At 35.0% G+C, this 21635-nt stretch overlaps 1 protein-coding gene across 2 annotated transcripts in view; it reads right to left on the bottom strand.

Annotated features, from left to right (window-relative positions):
- The window catches only part of LOC131942749 (innexin unc-9), a 113222-nt gene that overhangs the window by 74629 nt on the left and 16958 nt on the right, over window positions 1-21635 (bottom strand). The window contains exon 1 of one of the 2 annotated variants that reach the window (XM_059302668.1): window positions 4578-4660. The exons of the other annotated variant lie outside the window; for it this stretch is intronic. Within the exon in view, the coding sequence (XP_059158651.1) occupies window positions 4578-4615 (38 nt within the window). The 5' untranslated portion in view covers window positions 4616-4660. Of the gene's footprint in view, window positions 1-4577; window positions 4661-21635 lie in introns of those variants that run through there. 2 annotated transcript variants of the gene reach the window in all.

Genomic DNA, 21635 nt, shown 5'->3' with positions numbered 1-21635 from the left:
TTTTGTATCGAATAATTAAGCTTCATAGTGTTGTCTTGAAGGTTATAACAGCTCTTAAAAAGGTAAATATTGTTAAGTGCAAACGGCTACTGATTCTCTGTAGACCTGTTTCATTTATATTTTAAATAAATAAAATTATAATTAAATAAAATGTATAACTGCAGTTGTAACAGAGTAGGTTTACCTATTTAATTAAATGTGCATATGCTGAGTTAGCCCGTCTGCAGAAAAATATAAACTTCCAACTCTACATAATAATAAACTTAATCAGAAATTTATTTTAAATATAAAAAAGTGTGTGGAATTTTTTAAAGACTATTTTTTGTGATATTAGGTATGAGGAGTACTTTAGGCATACAGTTATATATTGCTTTTATGGAAGTCAGGGGAACTAAACCTGGAGTGCACCAGTATAAAGGGATACTACAACAGAACAAATATGAGCAATGATAGAAATAATTAGAGAGACGGAAATAGAGTTATGGAAAGAATGAGATTGGGGTGGAAATGGGATCTAGACAGAGTGGAGGTAAACAAAGATAGAAGTAGATGGTTCTAGAAGTGATGAATATGGAAAAAAGGGGGGTTTTGATGAAGAGAAGAAAAAAAGGGAAAAACGAATATAGAAAAACGTATTGAAGGGAAAGGGAGACTAAAAAGGTTGGATAAATAAAAGAAGATGGTGAGATATTGAGGAGGGATGGTGGAGATGGGGGGTGGGGGTGAGAGTGGGTGAGGGTGGGAGTGGATCTCGAAACGAGACAGCGAGACATGATTGACTCTACATTTATCGAACAGCTGCCCAGATATTCCAGCTCACTACTAGCCACCAGACCTCGCTATCCCTCACCCTCACCCCCCTCCCCCACCCTCTGGCCCCTCCCTTAAGGGCGGCAAGCGAAAACCAAATATCACTATAACGTCCGACCCCAGTTCGATAAACAAAACACACTCGGAGATCGTCCTACCCAAAGGGGAGAGAATCCTGGCTTAAGTCGCGTAAGTGTTAAATGGGTTGTCTTTCTTTTATGACGTCTAGCTATTATAAATAACGTCCGGAGGATGGGAAGGATAAACATGACCTCAAAATATTTTTTACACCGAGTTACGGGACGTTATGAGAGTGAGTCTCATATGAAAATAAAATTTAAATTGATTTCTTTCTAGGAGGGTACTTTGGGTTCAGTAGCTCAATATAATCAGTACAAAAATAAACCATGAATGGTTCAGAGTATCTCAATATTAAACGTGATGTAATAAATTAGTTTATAAATATATAAATAAATACTATATATATATATATATATATATATATATATATTTATATATATATATATATATATATATATATATATATATATATATATATATATATATATATATATATATATATATATTTATATATATATATATATATTTGTATGTATATATATATATATATATCTGTGTGTATATATACAATTATATATAGAGATAAATATATGCATATATATATATATATATATATATATATATATATATATATATATATATATATATATATATATATATATATAACTTGTAACGATTATTGGGGATTTATCTTTAATCATCGATTGCTTCACAAACGTTGTGCATCAAATATATAAATCAATTTCACTTCTGCATCCGCAAACGGCCATTAATCGCTTCGTTTGACGTTTGTGTTTGTTAATATTAAATTAATTTACCCCCAGATTTTTGTTTACTGACCTCAAACAACCCAAGAAAAACGTACCGGCCGATATTGACGTTTTAGATTTTTTATACGTTTAAAAAAAAAAATTCAAATTATCATCCAAAGTTTGACGGGTTGAACGCCATTTTTTATCGACTTTGAAGAATCAGACACATTTCGGACTTCCTCTCCTCCCCCTCCCCCCTCCGTTAACCGCACCCGCCCCCCCCCCCCCCCCCCCCCCACTTCCAATTTCATCTCTCGATGCCAGAGCTCGAGAAGTGATGCGCAAGAATCTGGAAGAAAAGCGAGAGGAATCAAGATGGCTGGCATCCCTCTCCCCCGGAAAGACCCAGAGAATTAGCGGAATTTTATTAGGGGAAGTGGCTATATCGTTCAATTAAAACCGGCTTATAGGAAAAGATTCCGGATCATATGTTTTGAGGGGTGTTTATTTTCGTCCTAAAGTTAGCTTGTTATTTTTTGCGAGAGAAATGGTAAAATTAGTTGGTTTGTGATAACTTGCGTTTGTATGTGCGCGTGTGATCGTTTGGAATTTCAATGTTAAGTCTTTAAATATTGTGCAGCGTGCAAATTGTATTATTTTATTCTGTATGTTAACTAGAACTAATTGTTTTTTTTATGTTTTGCATTTAAAACACTATTGTTATTTTCATTAATAATATTTTTGTCGATAATCTTCGTTAATTTTTTTTATTTGATAATCATATCTATAAAACAATAAGTACGTACTTATCTTTCGTTACTTACACAAGACAACCCAAGTCAATTCTTCAAAAATACAAAGTCATCTACACCGCAGCTTAAGTAAACAACAAAACTCAAGTCACCTTTCTTACGCGTACTAACAAATATCACAGTCATAAGGCATATATTTCCAAATCCAATGTTTTGAACCTGGTTTTTTACACTAGAAATAAATAACAAAAAATACTTAATTCTATGTGAAAAAACTAAAACAACATAAAAAGTGCCTACAATCTATTTTTATCAAACATAAGAATGTACACATATACACACATTACCGGTGGCTATGATTAAAGTACATCAACATTTTTTCATAAACAGGAAAGCCAACAGCAAGTCAGCATTACATATTAATATGGTCTTTTTTTTTCTTCTTTACATATTTCATTTTTCGTACCCCAAAAATGTTAATCACAGTTTAAGGTTTTTACTCTACCTCCCATAATTTCAAATTTTTACAAGACGAAAAAAAAATCGAACGCGTATATACATAGCCTAGTCTGTTTTTTTTGTGTTGACGAACATTGTGCTTAAGATTAGAGATTTTCCCCCTTTAAATTATCTCCCTTGGGCATCGATGAAGATTGTGTGGAAGTTTGTTCCTAATAAGTTGTAGTCTTAACTCATAAAACGTAAAATATGATAATTCAACACAACGTAAATCATAGTTTTGGAGAAGTTTATGTATATGATAAAAATTTGAGGTTTAAAACGAGAAGATATTTTGCAAGTGCTGGAGGGTGGTATTTTTCGTAAAGTACTAATACATTTCTCCTTAAGCCTCTTGTTCTAAGCAGATATGCGGTCTTTGTCGTAGTCGGTAGGAGCAGGGTCTCCCAAAGTTGTTTTTGACGTAAACTTAGTTTTATGACGTCACAAAACGTTATTTTTTTTTTATTTTAAAATTGCGTAGTAGATTTTACTTTCTATTAATCAGTAATTATTGTAAGTACCTACCCTACACAAAAAAATAAAGAATCGGTACCTATTCTGTATGTTTTTCATCTAGGTATAATTTCTACCAAGAGTTCCACCACAATACTCTTATACATAATTCATAAGTTAAAACACCACGGAAAATGAAAAACAAATTTAAAACCAAGATGGGATTTAATTTGAACCTCAAACAGCCCTTCACTGTCGCGTCGAGTCGCTTTTTAAAAGCACAACAGCCCCCGGTGTGGGGGAGGGGGGTAGGGGTGCGGAAACAGGGACGGGATACAAGAAACTGATCAAGTCTTTTTAAACTAGTTACAGCCTGTTTCTAGTCAACGAAGCATCCCCTCCCCCCTCCTCCCACCCTCCTGTCCTCGCCTCTCAAAAAAGATGGCTGGGGATATTGAAAACTCCCGGCTCATTACGAAAGATTGTTCTGGTGGCAGAAAATCATTAAAGATGGAGGAGAAATTAGCATATTCCAACTGTCATCAGCAGACCTGCCCCCCCCCCCCCCCTCCCTCCCTCACCACCCCACCATCCTTCCGGAACTCATCCTCCAGATTTAATTAACTCACGAGGAATGACCCAATTAACAGATATTAACATAGCAATTTTTTTTTCTACAAAGGGAAGATGGAAAAAAAAATTGAGTTGTCTAATAACCGTGAAATAGCGTTTAAAAAACAAAAGCGGCGAAAAGTGGGTATTTGGAACAAAAATTAAATCAGAACAAAACAATTATAAACTAAAGGTTGAACAATTAAATAATCAATATAAAGATAGTACCGCCTTAAATCATTCGAGCTTCGTTTTGTTTTGTATTAATATATATCCAAGAATAGGTATTTTAGAGATATTACTAGCATAGAAGTGCAATACATCTGGAAATAGCAATATTAAATATATAGTTTTATATATTTAGTTACGATTATACATAACCACATACTGTTATACATGATAATATATATTAGAAATATATGCATTAATATATTCATATGTAAACTTAATGACAACAAATTAATGTTACACAACACCATTAATTAGAATACACACTACCATTATACGAACACTAGAGGTACTAGAACGACAGATGGAGACAAGACTAAAGAGCTACTCGCTACCACATCGACTGGGATGACGACAATGAAGAGGATGATGTTGTTGCTGTACTTACAGTGAGTGGTGATGGTGATGGTGTAAACGATGGAACATGGTGCTCAGCAGTTTGAGAAGGGGTTGTGGTTGATGTATGTTGTTTATTGAAAAAAGTTTTTTTTTTACATATTTTGTTTTGTTTCAGCTACCATAAGCAACTACGTGTAGATGCAAAAACACACAAGGAAGGAAGGAAATTTCGAAACTTGCATTTTTGTGTTGTCATGGTTACGAGAGCTGGGTTAGCCAAACGCTGTTGTCATAGTTCAGTAGTAAGCTGGATCGGTCGTTTTTGTGTTGTTTTTTTAATAATCTATTTATAAATAATGCTTTGTTTTTTGTGTTACGTTATAAAGTGCAAGTATAGGTGTGGGCTGACGTATCCATATGTGTGGATTATCGATGTATCCATAGCTGGTTGCCACGGGTTAAGCTGTTTGAAGATGATGAATTACACTGCAGATTGCATTCAACTTTCCCATATCCGGGAAATGAATCGTTATATCTCTTCTGTTTGCGTTGAAATGGGTATTCTCATTCTGCGAGTGAGTTGATTTAGCAACAACAGATATCGTTTTCGATCGAACACGTAAATAGTATTCACTCTCGGTTAAGACCATTAAGTAAATAAAGCCTTAAGCAAATGTCAGAGCAGTGATTCGAATATAAGCTGCTTTAAACGTTGATAAATGGATTTTGTTCATACCTAAGGGAGACAAACATTTTAAAATGCGCTTATTTTAAATAAAGACATTTATGGCACAAATAAGGGAAGAAAGTTCTATACATACGAATTCACATTTATTAATTGAATAGCTTTTGCAAATTACTTTAATGCCTAAATCACATAACGGCGAAAATTAATATGTGATAGTATTAATTTTTTAAATATTTGTAGTTGCTAAAAACTATTTAAAATGTTCATTAATTTTGATGTAAAAAATATTAACTTAGTAGGCCATTCATTTTCAAATTGTATCTAGTCAAAAATAGTTTCTCTTTTTAATTTCGAGTTTCATTAACGAAATTACGATAAAAAATTTTATTAAAATAAAAGTAAGAACAAGAGAAAGTTTTCTCTTAAGTACTAGAAAATGGTGGAAACGAATCCAAGCACGTTCTGGAAATTTCGATCCCAAGCCCAGAAGCCTACTCGTGTTTAACATCAGCAGTGCCACTAATTCACTAATACTCTAAATCAATCCGGTAACGCGATGCTAGACCCGTTCTCTGTGTCTGGGCAAATTGTATTAGACGCTGGTGGACAAATTAGTCACTATAGGGAACAGTGGTGTGAGTCGGTGGTGTTTTGGTGGTTGGGTGTTGGTGGTTAGTGGTGGTTGGGTGTTGGTGGGTTTTTTGGTGGTTGAGGGGTGGTGGTTTTCTGGTGGTTGGGAGTTGGTTGTGGTTGTTGGTGGTTTTTGATGGTTTGGTGTTGGTGGTTTTCTGGTGATTGGGTGTTTTTGGTGGTTGGGTGAGGGTGGTGTTTTGGTGGTTAGTGGTGGTTGGGGGTTGGTGGTGTTTAGGTGGTTGGGTGTTGGTGGTTTTCTAGTGATTGGGTGATGATGATGTTTAGGTGGTTGGGTGTTGGTGGTGTTTTACTGGTTGGGTGATGGTGGTGTTTTACTGTTGGGTGATGGTGTTGTTTTGTTTGTTAGGTGTCGGTGGTGTTTCGGTGAATGTGTGTTGGTGGTTTTCTGGTGGTTGTGTGATGGTGGTGTTTAGGTGGATGAGTGTTGGTAGTGTTAGTTCTGTTTTTGTGGTTAGTGATAGTGGTGATTAGATAGTTGGGTTTTGGCGTTTTATTTGGTGTTTGGGTGTTGGTGGATTTTCGGTGTTTGGGTGGAGGAGGTGATTTGGTGGTTGGATGTTGGTGATTTGAAATTTAGGGGATGGGAGACAAGGTGTTATAAACTACTTAAACGATGTGGATTAAAAAGGTTAATTTGCCGTAAAATACAAGTTTTCAATATTTTTTAACCTTTAAATTATGAAATTTTATTTATATATTTTTTTCATTTCAAACACGATATTTAGAGACATTTATTATAATTGTTTGAAAATAATTTGTAATATATCTTATGATTTTATTATAAAATGTTTCAGAAATGTTTTTTTTTCTTGATTTTCATACCATAGTCCGCTCCTAAATATCGTTTGAAAGAAAAACGTTTTTAATATCGTAAAGTAGACCGATACTTTTGCTTTGTCCATGATGGATCTTAAACGCATTTGTGTTTGTGCCTAGCATTTTGATCTGGACACGTCTTAGTGTCGTATAACGTTTAGCTTGGAGAAATAAAACATCCATTGATACCGAATAGCTGGGTTTTTCTACAAGCCTTGCTCTTATGTATCATTCTTATCAGTAAACTACAACATTTCAAGAACGAAAAGCTAAAATTTGTTGTTGCTTTATTTAATCAGGCGCTTCATTTACACATTTACAGGTTTTAATCAGCAAATTGATTTACACATTTACAGGTTTTAATCAGCAAATTGATTTACACATTTACACCTAGACGTAACAGCAGCCACTTGCCGCTATTTGAAAGAAAATTAAGTTCCAATTATGTCTTTGAAAGCTAAAACTGAAATTACATAATTGATTTTACTTTACTGATTCATCAGGATCAATACATATACCACCCTTTAAATAAAGTCAGACTAAACATTTAAATATTCTTTTCTAATACAGCTCAATATACCCACAATTTAAATTGTAATTTAATATTATGTATACATTAAAATCAACGATTATTTTCTGTACGCCTTACATACCAAAAAATAAATAAATAAATAAATAAAATAAAAAATGCAAAAATCTCTATTTATGCTCCATTATTCATCAAATCACAATTTTAAAGGATCCTTTGATGGTTTTCTATGTAAATTACAGTTCAGAATCTTTTCAGTATTTCCATTAAAACTAACAATTTAGTCTCTCAAATCTATGAACTAGACTTAACAGCTTTGCTAGTTTCAGGCTTGACAATGGAATTTCTTTTGAAAATAAAAACAACTTTAATCGCTAAATCAATCAATCTTCACTGGCCGGCAGATCGATTATAAGAAAACGACATTAGCGGGTAAAGAAAAAAATCGATGAAAACCTTTTGTTTTATTTTTTAATGACGTACATCAGCGTGGGGCACACTTGATCTACGGCCAAGGACTTGGCATTTGATGTTGGGCTAGTTGAGCACAATTATGAGCGGTTAGCTTCAAATTAATGTTAGGTTTTTGATGGAGTTAAAGAGGGTTGGGAAAACCCGGGGATGGGGGTGGGGGGATCATTTAATGGTTCGTTACTTTGGTAAGCCGAGTAGGTAATCAAATATGATTTACGTCTGCAATGTATTTGAACGCTTCATTTCCTATCAAATAGATAAGCTTCAAAATGCATATATATATATATATATATATATATATATATATATATATATATATATATATATATATATATGTATGTATATTTAATATTATATATATATGCGTGTGTATGAACTAACATATGAGCGTGTTAGTACATGTAATATATTACATGACTTAGTACATATGTAAATAAAAAGGTTATTATGATTAATAACGTATGTGTATAGTAGGTGATACTTACACATTAAACTGGTTAAGAAATAAACGTTACCTACATCAATGCTTTAGTTTACATTGTATTTCTAGTTTTACTTTGTCAAACCTTAAGTTCAGGTACACATACGTGTTTTAAATATTTTTTTTTATATTTTAAACGAAGTTTTTATTTCAACGTTATATTATTTTATAATTTATCAGTATCAAGATTTGATACAATTTTATTTGTCTGTGTTTCATTATACTTAAAGACGTTACATCCGTATCGAAATGAAACAAATTTCACTCACTAATTTCACACTGTAAAAAATATGTTATTTACTATAAGGAAAACTAAGGCCTAAACGAGCGAAAAAAAACAACATTGCAAACATCCATCGAAAAACATGTTGTCCGGACGTCCGAGAAGATTTAGAATTTGGCCCGTTTAGTCGAGTACACAGCCGCTCCATTGAGAGGCGCAAAAAAAAGGTCTCCGATACCATCGATTGGACTTCCAGCAGAATCGTTGTTTACACAAGTAATCACACGAGTTTCGCATCGCGACATACACGTTACATCCTTACACAGTCCAATTTAATCATATTCAGGTACCTTTTTAATAATTTTATAAAACATTTTTTAAAAGAATTATCAATCCATTTTAGCAGTAGATCCCCTTGTATGTGTTTTTTTTAGAATAGAAGATGAAAAAAAAAAAACAACGAACCCTGACCGAGAGTGGTGGTGCTGGTTCACGGAAAGTCCCGAGCACCGCCTTGCCGTGCCGGAACCAGCCGTAGCCATTTCCTTTCGGTCCTCGCCACGGATTGGCTCACCAAGCCCGCCAGGGGGATCTCGACAGGGGGGATAATCAACTGTGACCGGATGTGAAGAAAACATTTTTTTTACGTGCGGAGTAAAGTAAACTTTGAAATGTTTCTCTTTTTTTTTCTATCTTTAAGTGTCTGCTAATGATATATTTTTGAAATAATTGCTTTTATATTTCGACAGGTTTTTTTTTTCTTTTACCATTAAGGTTTTGGTAATATTTCCCGTTAAAATAACTCTTTCCTCTTTTATTTCATATTCTCTCTTCTCTGGTAATAGTTATAGTATTCGTAACTCCATTTTTTTTTGTTGTTACTATAGTTTGAATTGATTCCTTTTTTTTTCTTTTATCATTACATTTCCGTTTTTTATACTAATTATAGCCCTACTAATCAAAAGTACAATAAAAGCAGTTGAAACTTAACCCATTATGAATATAATTACCACAAATTAAACCAGATATTTTAAATTATTTGTATTGGTAATGTTGTTGCAAAATATATATGCACATTTGTGTAAATGTATGAGTATTGTATTATTACTGATTTATGTATTTGTACAAAATAAACAAAGCGTTTACGTATTAAAAATCACGGTGCAATGCTGATGAAAGGTAGATGTATATTTGAACTTGTCTCTAATAACTCGTGTGTAGTATTAACGTGTGCACTGGCGTAGCGAGGTCGGGTGTCACCCGGTGCGGCACTTAATGGTGTCACCCCCCCCCCCCAGAGGCGTAGCGACCCTTCCCGGGGACGAACTTTCAAACTTTCGATTTCCACCCCCACCCCTCAGATTTTCAATTTGCACCGCCCCTCCCCTCTAAATTTCGATTTGCACCCCCCCCCCAAGTTTTTCTCTATATATTTTGCTATTTTTTGCCTTGGTGTCACCCCCCTAAATGGTGTCACCCGGTGCGGTCCGCACCCCCCCCCGCCCCCCCCCCTCGCTACGCCTCTGAACGTATGTAAGTTTGATGTTGACTTTAATGATGCACAAGTTAATTTGTAAAATTATCTGTACTTTATAACCAGATGTAGATATAATGGCGGTCCAATTTAAACTTTGTCGAATATGGGGAGGGGGTGGGCGTTTATAGTTAGTGTACACAAGAGACTGGCTTAACTAATACATGTAACCATAATACATTTTAAGTTATCTTCGTGGTCTTTGTTTATAGCAAAACGAAATTCTTAGCTATTTTTGTTTTTTAATATGCGATTTGTATATGAGGCTTGTCTGATTTAAGAGTCTTCACTGTGGTGTTCGCACACTCCACGGCTTTAAATAGTGTAATCGGCTTATTTGGAATAGTTTTTTTTCTGTAAATTATGAATTTTGTTTTTTCTAATACTATTACCAAGATAATATTCAAACTCTCCAAAGTCCAACCACACAAAAACGTCTGGTTGTGTGAATAAATTGGTAACCCAATCCAATCAACGTAATAGCGAAATACTAGGACTAAATCATCTTTATTTTATTTTGAGACCATAAGGAATAAATAGTTTTGTACTATAACCTAATGCAATCTAAAAAAAAAAAATCTACCAATAAATAAACTACAGAAAATTGAGAAGGTCTCCATCTTGCGAGAAACTAAGTCACTGTACAAGGGCGGTAATTCATCTCGACAACATTAGTGCTTCTAGTTTCACCATTATGCAAGATTTCCAATAACGACTTCTCAAATAACGTTACACGTCCGAAAATATAAATATCTCCTCTTTCATTAATCCTCTTTTATTCACACTCCCTACCCTCCCTACCCTCCATCCTGCCTCCATCCCGGCTCCTCAGACGACGAAGGAACTCTCAACGTCCCAACCACTTTAAGACCGAAACCTAATTTGTGAACCTTTGTTAGCCCCAATTTGCCCATCTCGTTCTTTGCAAGTGGACCCATTTACAATAGCATACGTTCCCCTGGGGCTTTCAGTGGCCAATTTTAGGGCTAATATGTGGTAATTACTAAGGCGGGGGCTTCACATTTGAATACGCTACTAACACATTTGGTAAGTAAGGTCGCTTGATATTCTAGAATCAAATGTGATTCGAGCTTTATTTAAAGTTTTGTAAGAAAATCACATCGAGCTTCAACCAGAGACTAGGAATATTTTTAAATGCTGGAAATAATGCATACTTACAATGAAGATGGTATTAGTTATTTGAAAAAAGTAATTTTACTTTACGATTTATTTATTTAACACTTCTTTGAATAATCACAGTAACAAAAGGTTTATGAAAACATGGATCAGTCGATGAGCAGTAGCAGAACTAAATAGATTTAATTAGGTATGAGTAGTACAGGACACTTAGAAGCAACTTTTCTAACCGATGTTTTCTCAAAATGGAGAAACACGCATCTATACGATACGCTATGAAATAACTCTGAGAATTGCAAATTGCCAATTAACGAATTGCATCGTTATCACAGATATTTCAAATATTATATATATATATATATATATATATATAAATAAATATATATTTTGGTTGAAACGTCCACCTAATATTTTGTTTAATTTAGCTTAAGTAGCTATTCAATTTCCGAAATTTTGTTTTTCATTTTTGGACTCTAGGAATCAGAAAAGTGACAGACGGCATTTCTCCCAGCAGACGGTCTTCATCTCTCAGTGACGTCTGAGCGACCAGTTTGACAGATGATTCAATTACCGGCACCGGCGAGTGGACACTGGCCGGAGCCGGGCGGTTATTACGAGGGGGAGATGCCGGAGCAATTCCTCAGAAATATCAGACAATGGCGGCTCTTGTGGTTGATATGATACAACAATGGCGCGGACGTGAGCGGACTAGGATAAATGGGATTGGGATTTGAGGATGATGGTTGCTTGGGATAATTGAAAATAAACAGGTACCAATACTTCTGTGTTGAAGACATAAGACTGGAGAATATTCAATTTGCCTGCCCTGAATAAGTGTGTTGTGTGTTGCTACGCTGATTATCAATACATAGATTTTGGTTGTAAAATAAATATGGTCGACATACAGGCATACTGTTGACATTTGTCTAGTGTGTTCACGTTAGATGGTAGTGTTCAATGAAGGTTTATAGATATAGAAAAAAACATATGATGACAGAGTTGTAAAAGGGGGATAGTTATTTTTGTATTACTTTCGGGCCTGGGTGTATATCGACTGATGTGGCAGAGATTTATCTGTTTTCGTTAGGGATGGACTGGCTGTATCTTACAGGATCAAAACATTTTAATAAGGAATTCAACTCCAGATAAACATTTTCGTTGTGCATTTATCTCCCATCAAAGCTGATAATTATCTCAACTTGAAGGAAGTTCACGCGACAAAATATTTTTAGATAAAAAATTCAAAGCACTAATTGGCCTAGAACCGCATATTTCCTGCCTTCCGGATAATTTAATACCTAGGGCCTAAAGAGAGCCAGCCAACCCTGGTTTTGGTACATAAGAGACAGCAACCCAACAAGGAGATGAAACTACAAAAGAAATGGAGCAAATCTAGAAAAAAGGCAGAATGAAGTTGAAGTCAACGGACCATTTGGCGCATACCTTATTAAAAAGCGTAATATTTGTGTTGGAGAAAAAACGCTTTAAATATTACAATTATTCTTCTTTTTCGTTCTTAATTTAGTGTTGGAAGGGATTCCCACCAACACAATTAAGTATACGTGTGTCAACTGGTTATGCGCTATTGAGGCCGTTAACTCCGATTTCAGCCTGCTTTTCTTTTTGTATTTGCATCCAGAGCCTTTGTCCAGCCAAGAACAAACTACAAGGCAGCAATTGCTTGATTTTGGAGTTTCTCATAGAAGAGTCCTCAGCTATCGAATCTCATCTGCCTGAGGCTTCAAACTCGAGAGTTTTCGTTATAGCAATCATGTGCGTTACCGACTCGACCAGGCTGACCCCCAAATTACAATTGCAAACAAGAAAATAAAACACGGCGGCTTGCAAGAGTTTATCACTGAGATCTGAACGTGTTTCGGGTACTGAGATAACACAAGTATGGCTTGCTGACAACTACAAACCAACAGGATAAATGAACTCTAGCGAGCGAATGTCCGAGAAAAAGAGAGAAAAAAAAATAATTAGAGGAAATGTGGCGAAATAAGAAATCTCTGGAAGGGAGAGAGAGAGAGAGAGAGAGAGAGAGAGAGAGAGAAATCTCCAGAAAATTTGTCAGCTTAATGACAGTTAGTAATGGATGGGTCTCGATTAGGGGTTAGCTTCCAGCCTTCGGATTCTCAGTTCCAGAATGGTGGTGTTGGGGGGGGGGGGTCTTGCAGGGACGGCGCCCTCATTAGCCCGGCGGAAAGGTGGATTGATTCTAGAATTGGGATGAGAGGGGTTGGAGGTTAAGCTGGATGGATGGGGGTCTAAGCGCTATGGGGGGGGGGGGGGGTGTAAGCGGAGTACTGTGTGGAGAGTAGGGTTGTCCAGATAGGGAGGTATTGTTTAGAGCGGGAGGATTGGGGAAGAGGGAGGGGGGGATGTAGACAGAGGGTAATTGGTTTGGAAGAGGATTAAATGCCTCCCGCGTTTATTATGTTTGGTGAGTAAATAGCGTTGACAGCTAGGGCACGCGAGGCTGAAGTGTGAGCTATGTTTTTCGGAAGAAGCTGCACCTCTTTTATTTTTATTAGCAAACTGTATTGAGATGAATACTTAGATTAGATAAGCACGTAAACATGTTACCAAAATTAGAAAGTTTACAATATTTCATAAAAAAAATAGAGTAATTGCAATGAAAAAAGAACAGTCTACCCTGGCTTGTGTAGGGTAATGGATAAAGTGTCGACATTCGGAAAATGGATACAAGGTCGCATGAAACTGTGCTATCCTAGCAGCCGAGAGAGTCTAGTCAAGAGAAGTATCGCTTTGGGGCAGTTCGATATGTCTTAGGCTAAGCGGTGATTATATCTCTAGAGTAAATGGTACTTTCACTCTCCTGGAAATCGATCAACCTATACATAAATGTGTGTGTATATTATATATATATATATATATATATATATATATATATATATATATATATATATATATATATATCAGTATACATGTGTTTTTATTGACGAATGTTGTAAGTTTTTATTGTTTTTCTCTAGAAAAGCGTGTTGTTCTGTTTTCTACGCAGTCTGGAGCCCGAAATCTCCGATTCAAAAAATTACTAAAACAGAGCAGACGCCAAAGAATGATTCGTGCTAAAAATTCTTAAACTCTAATCCTGTTCCCGTTACAGAATGGAAGCGAGTGGTATTTATAATTAAATTATAACTGAGGGAATTTTAAACCAAAAAAACTATGGTTCCAGCTCATTATCTTATTAGTTGATGAATCCTCTTTTAGAAACAGGGGAGTCATGTCCGATAACTCGTGTTTTCGCGAGGGATGTTTTACTTCAAGGGGGACAACTTTGAATTCCATACTGATAATGAAACAGTTTTAGATAGTTAAAAAGTTGAATACAATTTGAAGAAGAAAGTACATTACTGAATATAGGAAAAATCCATCGTTTTTCGTTTTCGTTTTCTTCTTCTTGTTCGTTCTTAATAGTAGTATATCAGAAGGGATTTTCCTCCGACATGTATTTTCAAAATGTTATGTGCAACGCTCTGACTTCAGCCTGCTTTCCCTTCTGGGTGTTCTTTCTTTAGCCATTGTCAAGCCATGAACAATTTACAAGACAGCAGTTTGGAGTTATCTCTCCTAGATATGTTGCTGTCCCCAGCTGTAGAGCCTTATCTGCCCGGGATCAGAACTCAGATGACTTTTGTAGTTGACACCATACATACTTCTGTCCCAATCAACTATTCTTTCAAGCCATTTGAATGTAAGTTTGAAAGTAATTTTACAATTTTTAAACCAAAGTCCCATATTTACTGGGACACTGTGTATAATTCAGCTTAAAATATGTTTCACTCAACACAATAAATTGGGCAGAAATGTTAAACCATTTGGTGTCTTTCTTCTAAATTTCAATACGACTCTTACAGTTCTAACGATGTCTAATCTTATACGTGAACCGACAATCAAAACAAACGTATTTTGCGTTATATCTTTAACTTTAAGGCGAGGAACATATTTCATAGCGTTTTATTTTTCCTATTTGTAAAGCATTTTTTTAGATTCGCAAATAACAAGGATTTTCAAAATAAGATGCGAAATATACTATTTTAAACTGTATTTTTGTAAACCACAGGTTTAAAATTCAATGTTTTATTTTAGTTTCTTTTTAAAAAAGTAAGCTTAGTATTTGCGCCGTCAAAGGAAAAAAAAATGTCGTGGGGGTTTCAAGGGAGATCATTGCAGCTAAAGAGTACAACTTTGTGTTGACTATTCTTTTAACTTCAGTGTGAGCAAGACGCTGACTTAAAAAAAAATACTTTGAAAAGCCATAGATCACGTGACACTATAGCCACGCCCATCACCAATGTCCTAGCCTCGCATTGGTCAGACGACGCATTATTCACGCGAAAATGGGTTTTACGTAATGTTATTTGGTTCGGTGACCGAGGAATAAAACGGTATTATTCTTCTCGGTCGTTGGCCGGACCTGCGGAAGAAATGAAATAATGCTGGTAAAAAGGGGAAGTAATTTTCGGGAATTAAAAGGGAGACCACTCGAATTAACGAGTGAGTTAGAGTATGCAGGAGAGGACGTCTTGTAGCATTGACTATTTTGCGTGTGAGATTCGAAAGGAGAGCGATTATGTTCGTAAAAGTAAGCTAAGTTTTGAAAGGTATTTTTTTAACGAAAAAGAATCTGTTTAACTGAGGTATAGAGCATTCGACTACTTATAAGAAAAGCGTGAGTTCGGACAGAGGCGTAACGAGGGGGGGGGACATATGTCACCGGGCGACGACCTCAGGGGGCGCCAAAATGGGTTGGAAAAACAAATCGAAAGTTTTCATTATTTAAGTCTGTGTGGTCAAGATTCAATGAATGAAAGTACATGTAAGAATGAGGTATTATTATTATTGTAAATCAGTATAAGTCCTCACAAGCAGATGATGAAAACTATAATACTTAAGCGAACACGGCAAGGCAAACTGTCGCTGTAAACTACATGTCTGAGGTAAAGAAAAAATATTTTAAAAATGTCGTGAAGTCACTTTTCATTGAGACTGAGCTGGATCTACCTTGAAAATAGAGGCCTACTATTTTTATTTTTTTATTTTTTTGTGCCTTAGATTTAAGAATATACTTGTTAAAAATAAGTTAACTAAACCACTCAATAACCAAGCACATTATATACCCACTTATTTATTCTTTTTAATATTATCAAGACAATAACATAATATTGTTTGTATTCAGTTTGGCATGTGCACCCATTATTTAGTTTATTACATCGAGATCTCTTCGACAGAGCACAAACAAAAGTAATACAATTAAAGGGTTATTTGCTAAAGGGACGCTACTCAAATATTTCTACGTTTACTCGCAAACAAAACACCCCACCATTTCCTGTCAAAAGAGACGGATTGTGGGTAATGATCACAACTGACTTGTGCTAATAGTCTGAAGCCAGCTCTGTGGGTTATGGCCCCTGGAGTAAGACAGATAGAGATGGTGTGCTGGAGTTATATCCCAGTGGTCTCCGATACGGAATATTACAACTGGCATGTAATGACTCGTGGAGATAACAGCTAGGGTGTGAATAGTCTAAAGTACTAGTCTAAACGTAGTGTTTGAATAGTCTAAAGGCCTAAATTTAGTGTTTGAATAGTCTTAAGTACTAGCATAAAAGTGTGTATGAATAGTCTAAAGTACTGGTATGAAATAGTGTGTGAATAGTCTAAAGTACTTGCCTAACCGCAGTGTGTGAATAGTCTAAAGTTCTGGCTAAATATAGTGTGGGAATAGACTTATAATACTAACCTGAATGAGTTTTACGATACTAGACGGTATGTAGTGTGTTAATATGCTTATGCTACTAGCCTGAATATAGTGTGTGAATCGTCTTCTTCTTCGATCCTAATAGGGACAGGTTTTCTCAAACACACGCCTCATTATTCCAGTGAGCTCGAACTCGGAACTTTACGGTTTAGCAACCATGGTCTTAACCGACCTGACCACACCGACCCAAACTAAAATATTTAAATCATAGCAGAGATTCGAATGAATAGACACAAAAAACTAAGCTTAGTCTTAACTTTACCAACACAAATAGACATGTTGTTTGCAAATAGATGTTATGTTTCTTGTTGAGAAACTATACCAAATTAAGTTCATATATTTTTGTAGAATTCGATATCTTTTTTCTAAACTTTACTATAAGTCTAAATAATAACACGCAAAACTACCTTTTAAACATCAATAAAATATTAGTTTACTAGACTTTATCCTAATCTAAAAGGTTGAATTATTGTGATCGGTTTTTATCAACATGCTGGTTGTGGGTACGGCTAATCGATTCGACCCACGTGAATGTAACAACACAAGCTACGGTTACAACAGCGGACGACTCATCGATCCCGCGAGCCAGGCGATTCATCAATCAGTATCGATTCCACCCGCCGTATCGATAATGAGCCGAGGCGCTAATCTAGGTCACGGTGGTTATCGGCCTTAGTCTGGTCGCTGAATGGTTATTTTATGGTCGAGGTGCGAGGATCGTGTAACTGGAAACCTTCGAGTTCGAATCCCACTGATTACACAGAATTGGTGCTGAACAAATGTATTTCTGTATTAAAAGCAATGATAGGAAGATACAATGGTGAGACAAAAGATAAACAGATCATCAGATAAAAATAAAGAGGTCAAAAAAAAGATAAAAAACTGATACAAATAGAGGTAAATACACACACACACACACACACACATATATATATATATATATATATATATATATATGCAGATTAAGATTAAAAGATTAAGAAGAGAGATATCGTAGTGAGATAAAACACTAATTATAAATGCATAGATTAAACAGAGATAAACCAACACACTAATAAAATAGAGGGACACTATATCAAGATAAACGAAAACGATGGAATAAAGAAAAAAAAAGAAAACGGATTTTTAAAAAAGACAAATTGAAAAATAAAGAAATAGATTTAAAAGTAGACAAAAGGAGTGGATAAAAATTCATGCATACAGATACGATTAACATTTTTAAATTAACAATTTACATTTAAAAAACGGGCCTTACATAATGACAAAGGAATTGAAAAGAAAAAGAGAAAAAACAACAGATAATGGTCCCACGTCAGTATATGGAATGCAAGATTGATACTAGTCAACATTAATTAGTTAGTGACTTCAGTCATGACTTATGACTGCGGTCAAAAGGGGGGGGGGGGGTGTACTTAGCTGATGGGGCAGTTTATCAGCCCGTCCCCGGCCGCTTCGACGTGGACCTATTTTTCAGGGTGGGATAGAATATTAGTCACTCAGACTAACAATGGCGGTAACATTTTTTTTTTGTGTGAATATTTTGTTTTGTGAACTTAGATTTACTAGGGAGGGGAGGTAATAAATCACCCAATGGAGGATGGTGATGGTGTTAAGTTGGAGGGAGGATTAAGGGAGGTTTGATTATGAAGTTGGAGGGATTTAAAATGCTTGTAACCAATTTGAGTTTGCATTTTGTCTTTAGACGACCGCTGATGGTAGTAGTTAGTCAAATACATTCAAATATTTTCAATGCTAACTAGAGGGACTTATTTTAAAAAATAATAATAATAACGAGTGTGCATGTAAATAATCAAGTCAAAGTTTATCTTCACTGAGTTCTAATTTTGTAAACATTTGATGTTATATTATATTTAGTTAATATTTTTATAAACACATTAAAAAAATAATATTGCCTGTTTTGTTTTTTTTTAAATCAATTTTCAGTAAATTTTAAAATACTCATAATCTGGCCGATACAAACTTATTTGAAAAACAATTAAACACATGTATTTCAACACTGGAGTGCCCCTTAGCTGATTATGCAGGTAAAAATTGGATAAGTGTATTAGTATCCAACATTTTTTTAATGGTTTTTTTTTTAAAGAAGAGAAAAAGTTTACAAAAAAATAATCTAATATTTAAATTACATTTATTTAATTTGACATAAGACCATCTATTTGTCCAGTATTTTCAAGGAAAAAGTATATACAAGTGAAAACAAAATGTTTTTTCTTTTTTAAAGTTTTTAAAGTTTTATTTTTTTAATAATAAAACGTGATATTTACATAGACCAATGGTCCCCTATTTAGTGTACATAATTATGAGTGAATAAAATTTATCAAAGGGAAACAATCGCGTTTAAGTACACCCAGTTGTAGTTTAAACCGAGTTGTCTCTCTTTGTCTAGTCTTGTTTCCCGAATAAAAATATAGCTACAAATATTTTGAAAACAAATATTAGGTTTTGAGTTAAGGAGTACGAGTAAACTTCAAGTTTATCTATTCTTTAGATGTTTCAATAGGTTCTATCAATGGAATTCTTATGTATCAGTGACTAAAATGCTTAGGTAAAAAAAAAACCTATTAATGATTAAATGTATATAAAGGAATAATAAATAAATATAATGAAGTATATATATATATATATATATATATATATATATATATATATATATATATATATATAATGCATGTCCAACTGGTTATTTTTTAAATTGATGTCAGAAAAAATGATAGCCTTATGAATGTACAATTAAGTTGAGTGTGTGACTCGTATTTAAACCCGGACAACAGTCTTGTGTTAGAGCAGACGAGATTTCTGTTTTGTGTATGGCGAATTCTAAATTTCTTTTTAGTGTCTACACAGGTCCGACAGCATGCATCACCACATCACCACTTGCAAAAATCAGCAAGCCTGACACGATGTGACAACAACAACACACACGTCAAACGGTGCAAGAATCAACACACATGACACCACATCCAGGTTCCTGGACATCTGCATTTGTTTACAAGCGTGACGTTTCTCTGGTCGTGGCTATCACGTAACAAAAACCACGTGATAATAACTCTATATCCAATAGCCATAATTTTTTTATTTCATTTATTGCTAATATATCAGTATGATTCTTTTGTTAGCTCTATGCAAAAAATTTTTTTATAATAATCAATAATATTTTAATAAAACAAATGTGTATATTTAACCATATGTGTATAATATCTGACATACGTTTCCAGTATCATATAGTCCTACTGTTTACAAAATCGTCCCCGATGTGATATCGCATCCGGCTATCAAGTTCGCCACAATCAAATCCACCCCAATACAGTTCACCTCAATTTATTTATTTACAATACATCGCACCGGCATGACATCCGTACACAATTTATTTTCATCGAGGTCTTTCAAGTTTAAATATCGTATTTCTCAGATTGTGTCTATCTGGGTTAGTCTCTTCAATTCTGTCAAACATATGCACTCTGTGTATGTTGGAGTGCTGTCAATACATAACACATATCGCATTTTTGCACTCTAGTATGGGTTCATACACGTATGGGTTTTGTTTTTTTTAAATGTACCGGCTTGCGCTTACATACAGTGAGTATGGTTTCATATACATTACGTACAATCTAACACACTCACAATAAACGGCCACATAATGTAATGTTATACATAAGTATACTATATGTTCATTAATGTCGTGCACAGTAAAGCTTAAACATTTTATATATATATATATATATATATATATATATATATATATTCTGTCTGGGAATGTAGTAAATATAGTCAGAGTTCGTGATTAGTTCAAATATTTGACGTAATAAAATAATTAATTAAATACCCACTTGTCAAGGTTTCAAACGACCCCATTAATAATTCCCACTTGAAATTTGGTTGGGAGTCCAAAGATTTTACCCCTGCACACTAGAGCATATCAAAAGCGCTGGTGATTCATTTTTAATTGACTCTCACGATTTTTATCAGCAAGTGATCTAACGTCAGAGATAGCACCGTTACTTATTATTCCACTTCACCACACGCATGGACGCAATCGGCCGAGTTGACTTAGTCATAAAAAAAAAGAAAAAAAAGAAAAAAAAAGAATAGAGTTGTCGCGCCTTGCTATCACGTGATCAACACGTCATTGATTGTCGTCTGCTTGATACGTCATTGCTGCTAGATGACACACCAGTGACGCATTTTTAATTATTATATTTTTTTTTACGCCTTTATGATAGTTTCTGTTCAAAAAAAGAATCAGATACAATCATTTTGAAACTAAATTACCTGAAAATACTTCTAACGACGAGATAGTGGCTACGTGCGAAATTCTGGCCATGACTGATTAGCCGTACACTCAATTACGTGACAAAGTGGCCGTTCCCCGGGCCCATCAATGGATGGCCTGGGTCATGTGACTAATCCCGGGGGGTCGGGCGTTATCCTGCAGCGATATTAACCAAACAGGCCAACAAACACTCCCCCGGGTGGTAACGCCACTCACGCCGCTAGAAGTTGAGACACATGAAGACCCAGTTTTCAAGACGCTTCTAAGACACATGGCTGGGTTTGTGGTAGAAAGATAGGCACTTTGTTATGAAGTGCTCATCATACACAGATGTGTAGGGGGAAAGAAACAGGGGAGGATAACTTCAGGAATAAAGGGTGATAACTCGGTGAACGGAAATAATTTTAAAATAATGAAACTTTAAAATCAACGAAGTATGTGTTAACTATAATAAAATTATTTCTTGCATGAACATAATTTTAATTTGAA

Source organism: Physella acuta, unplaced genomic scaffold (genome assembly GCF_028476545.2).
Source record: "Physella acuta isolate Inbredline_101_S28 unplaced genomic scaffold, ASM2847654v3 ptg000424l, whole genome shotgun sequence".
Lineage (NCBI taxonomy): Eukaryota > Metazoa > Mollusca > Gastropoda > Physidae > Physella > Physella acuta.
Note: the sequence above shows the minus strand (reverse complement) of the source record. Positions and strands in the feature narration are given on the sequence as shown.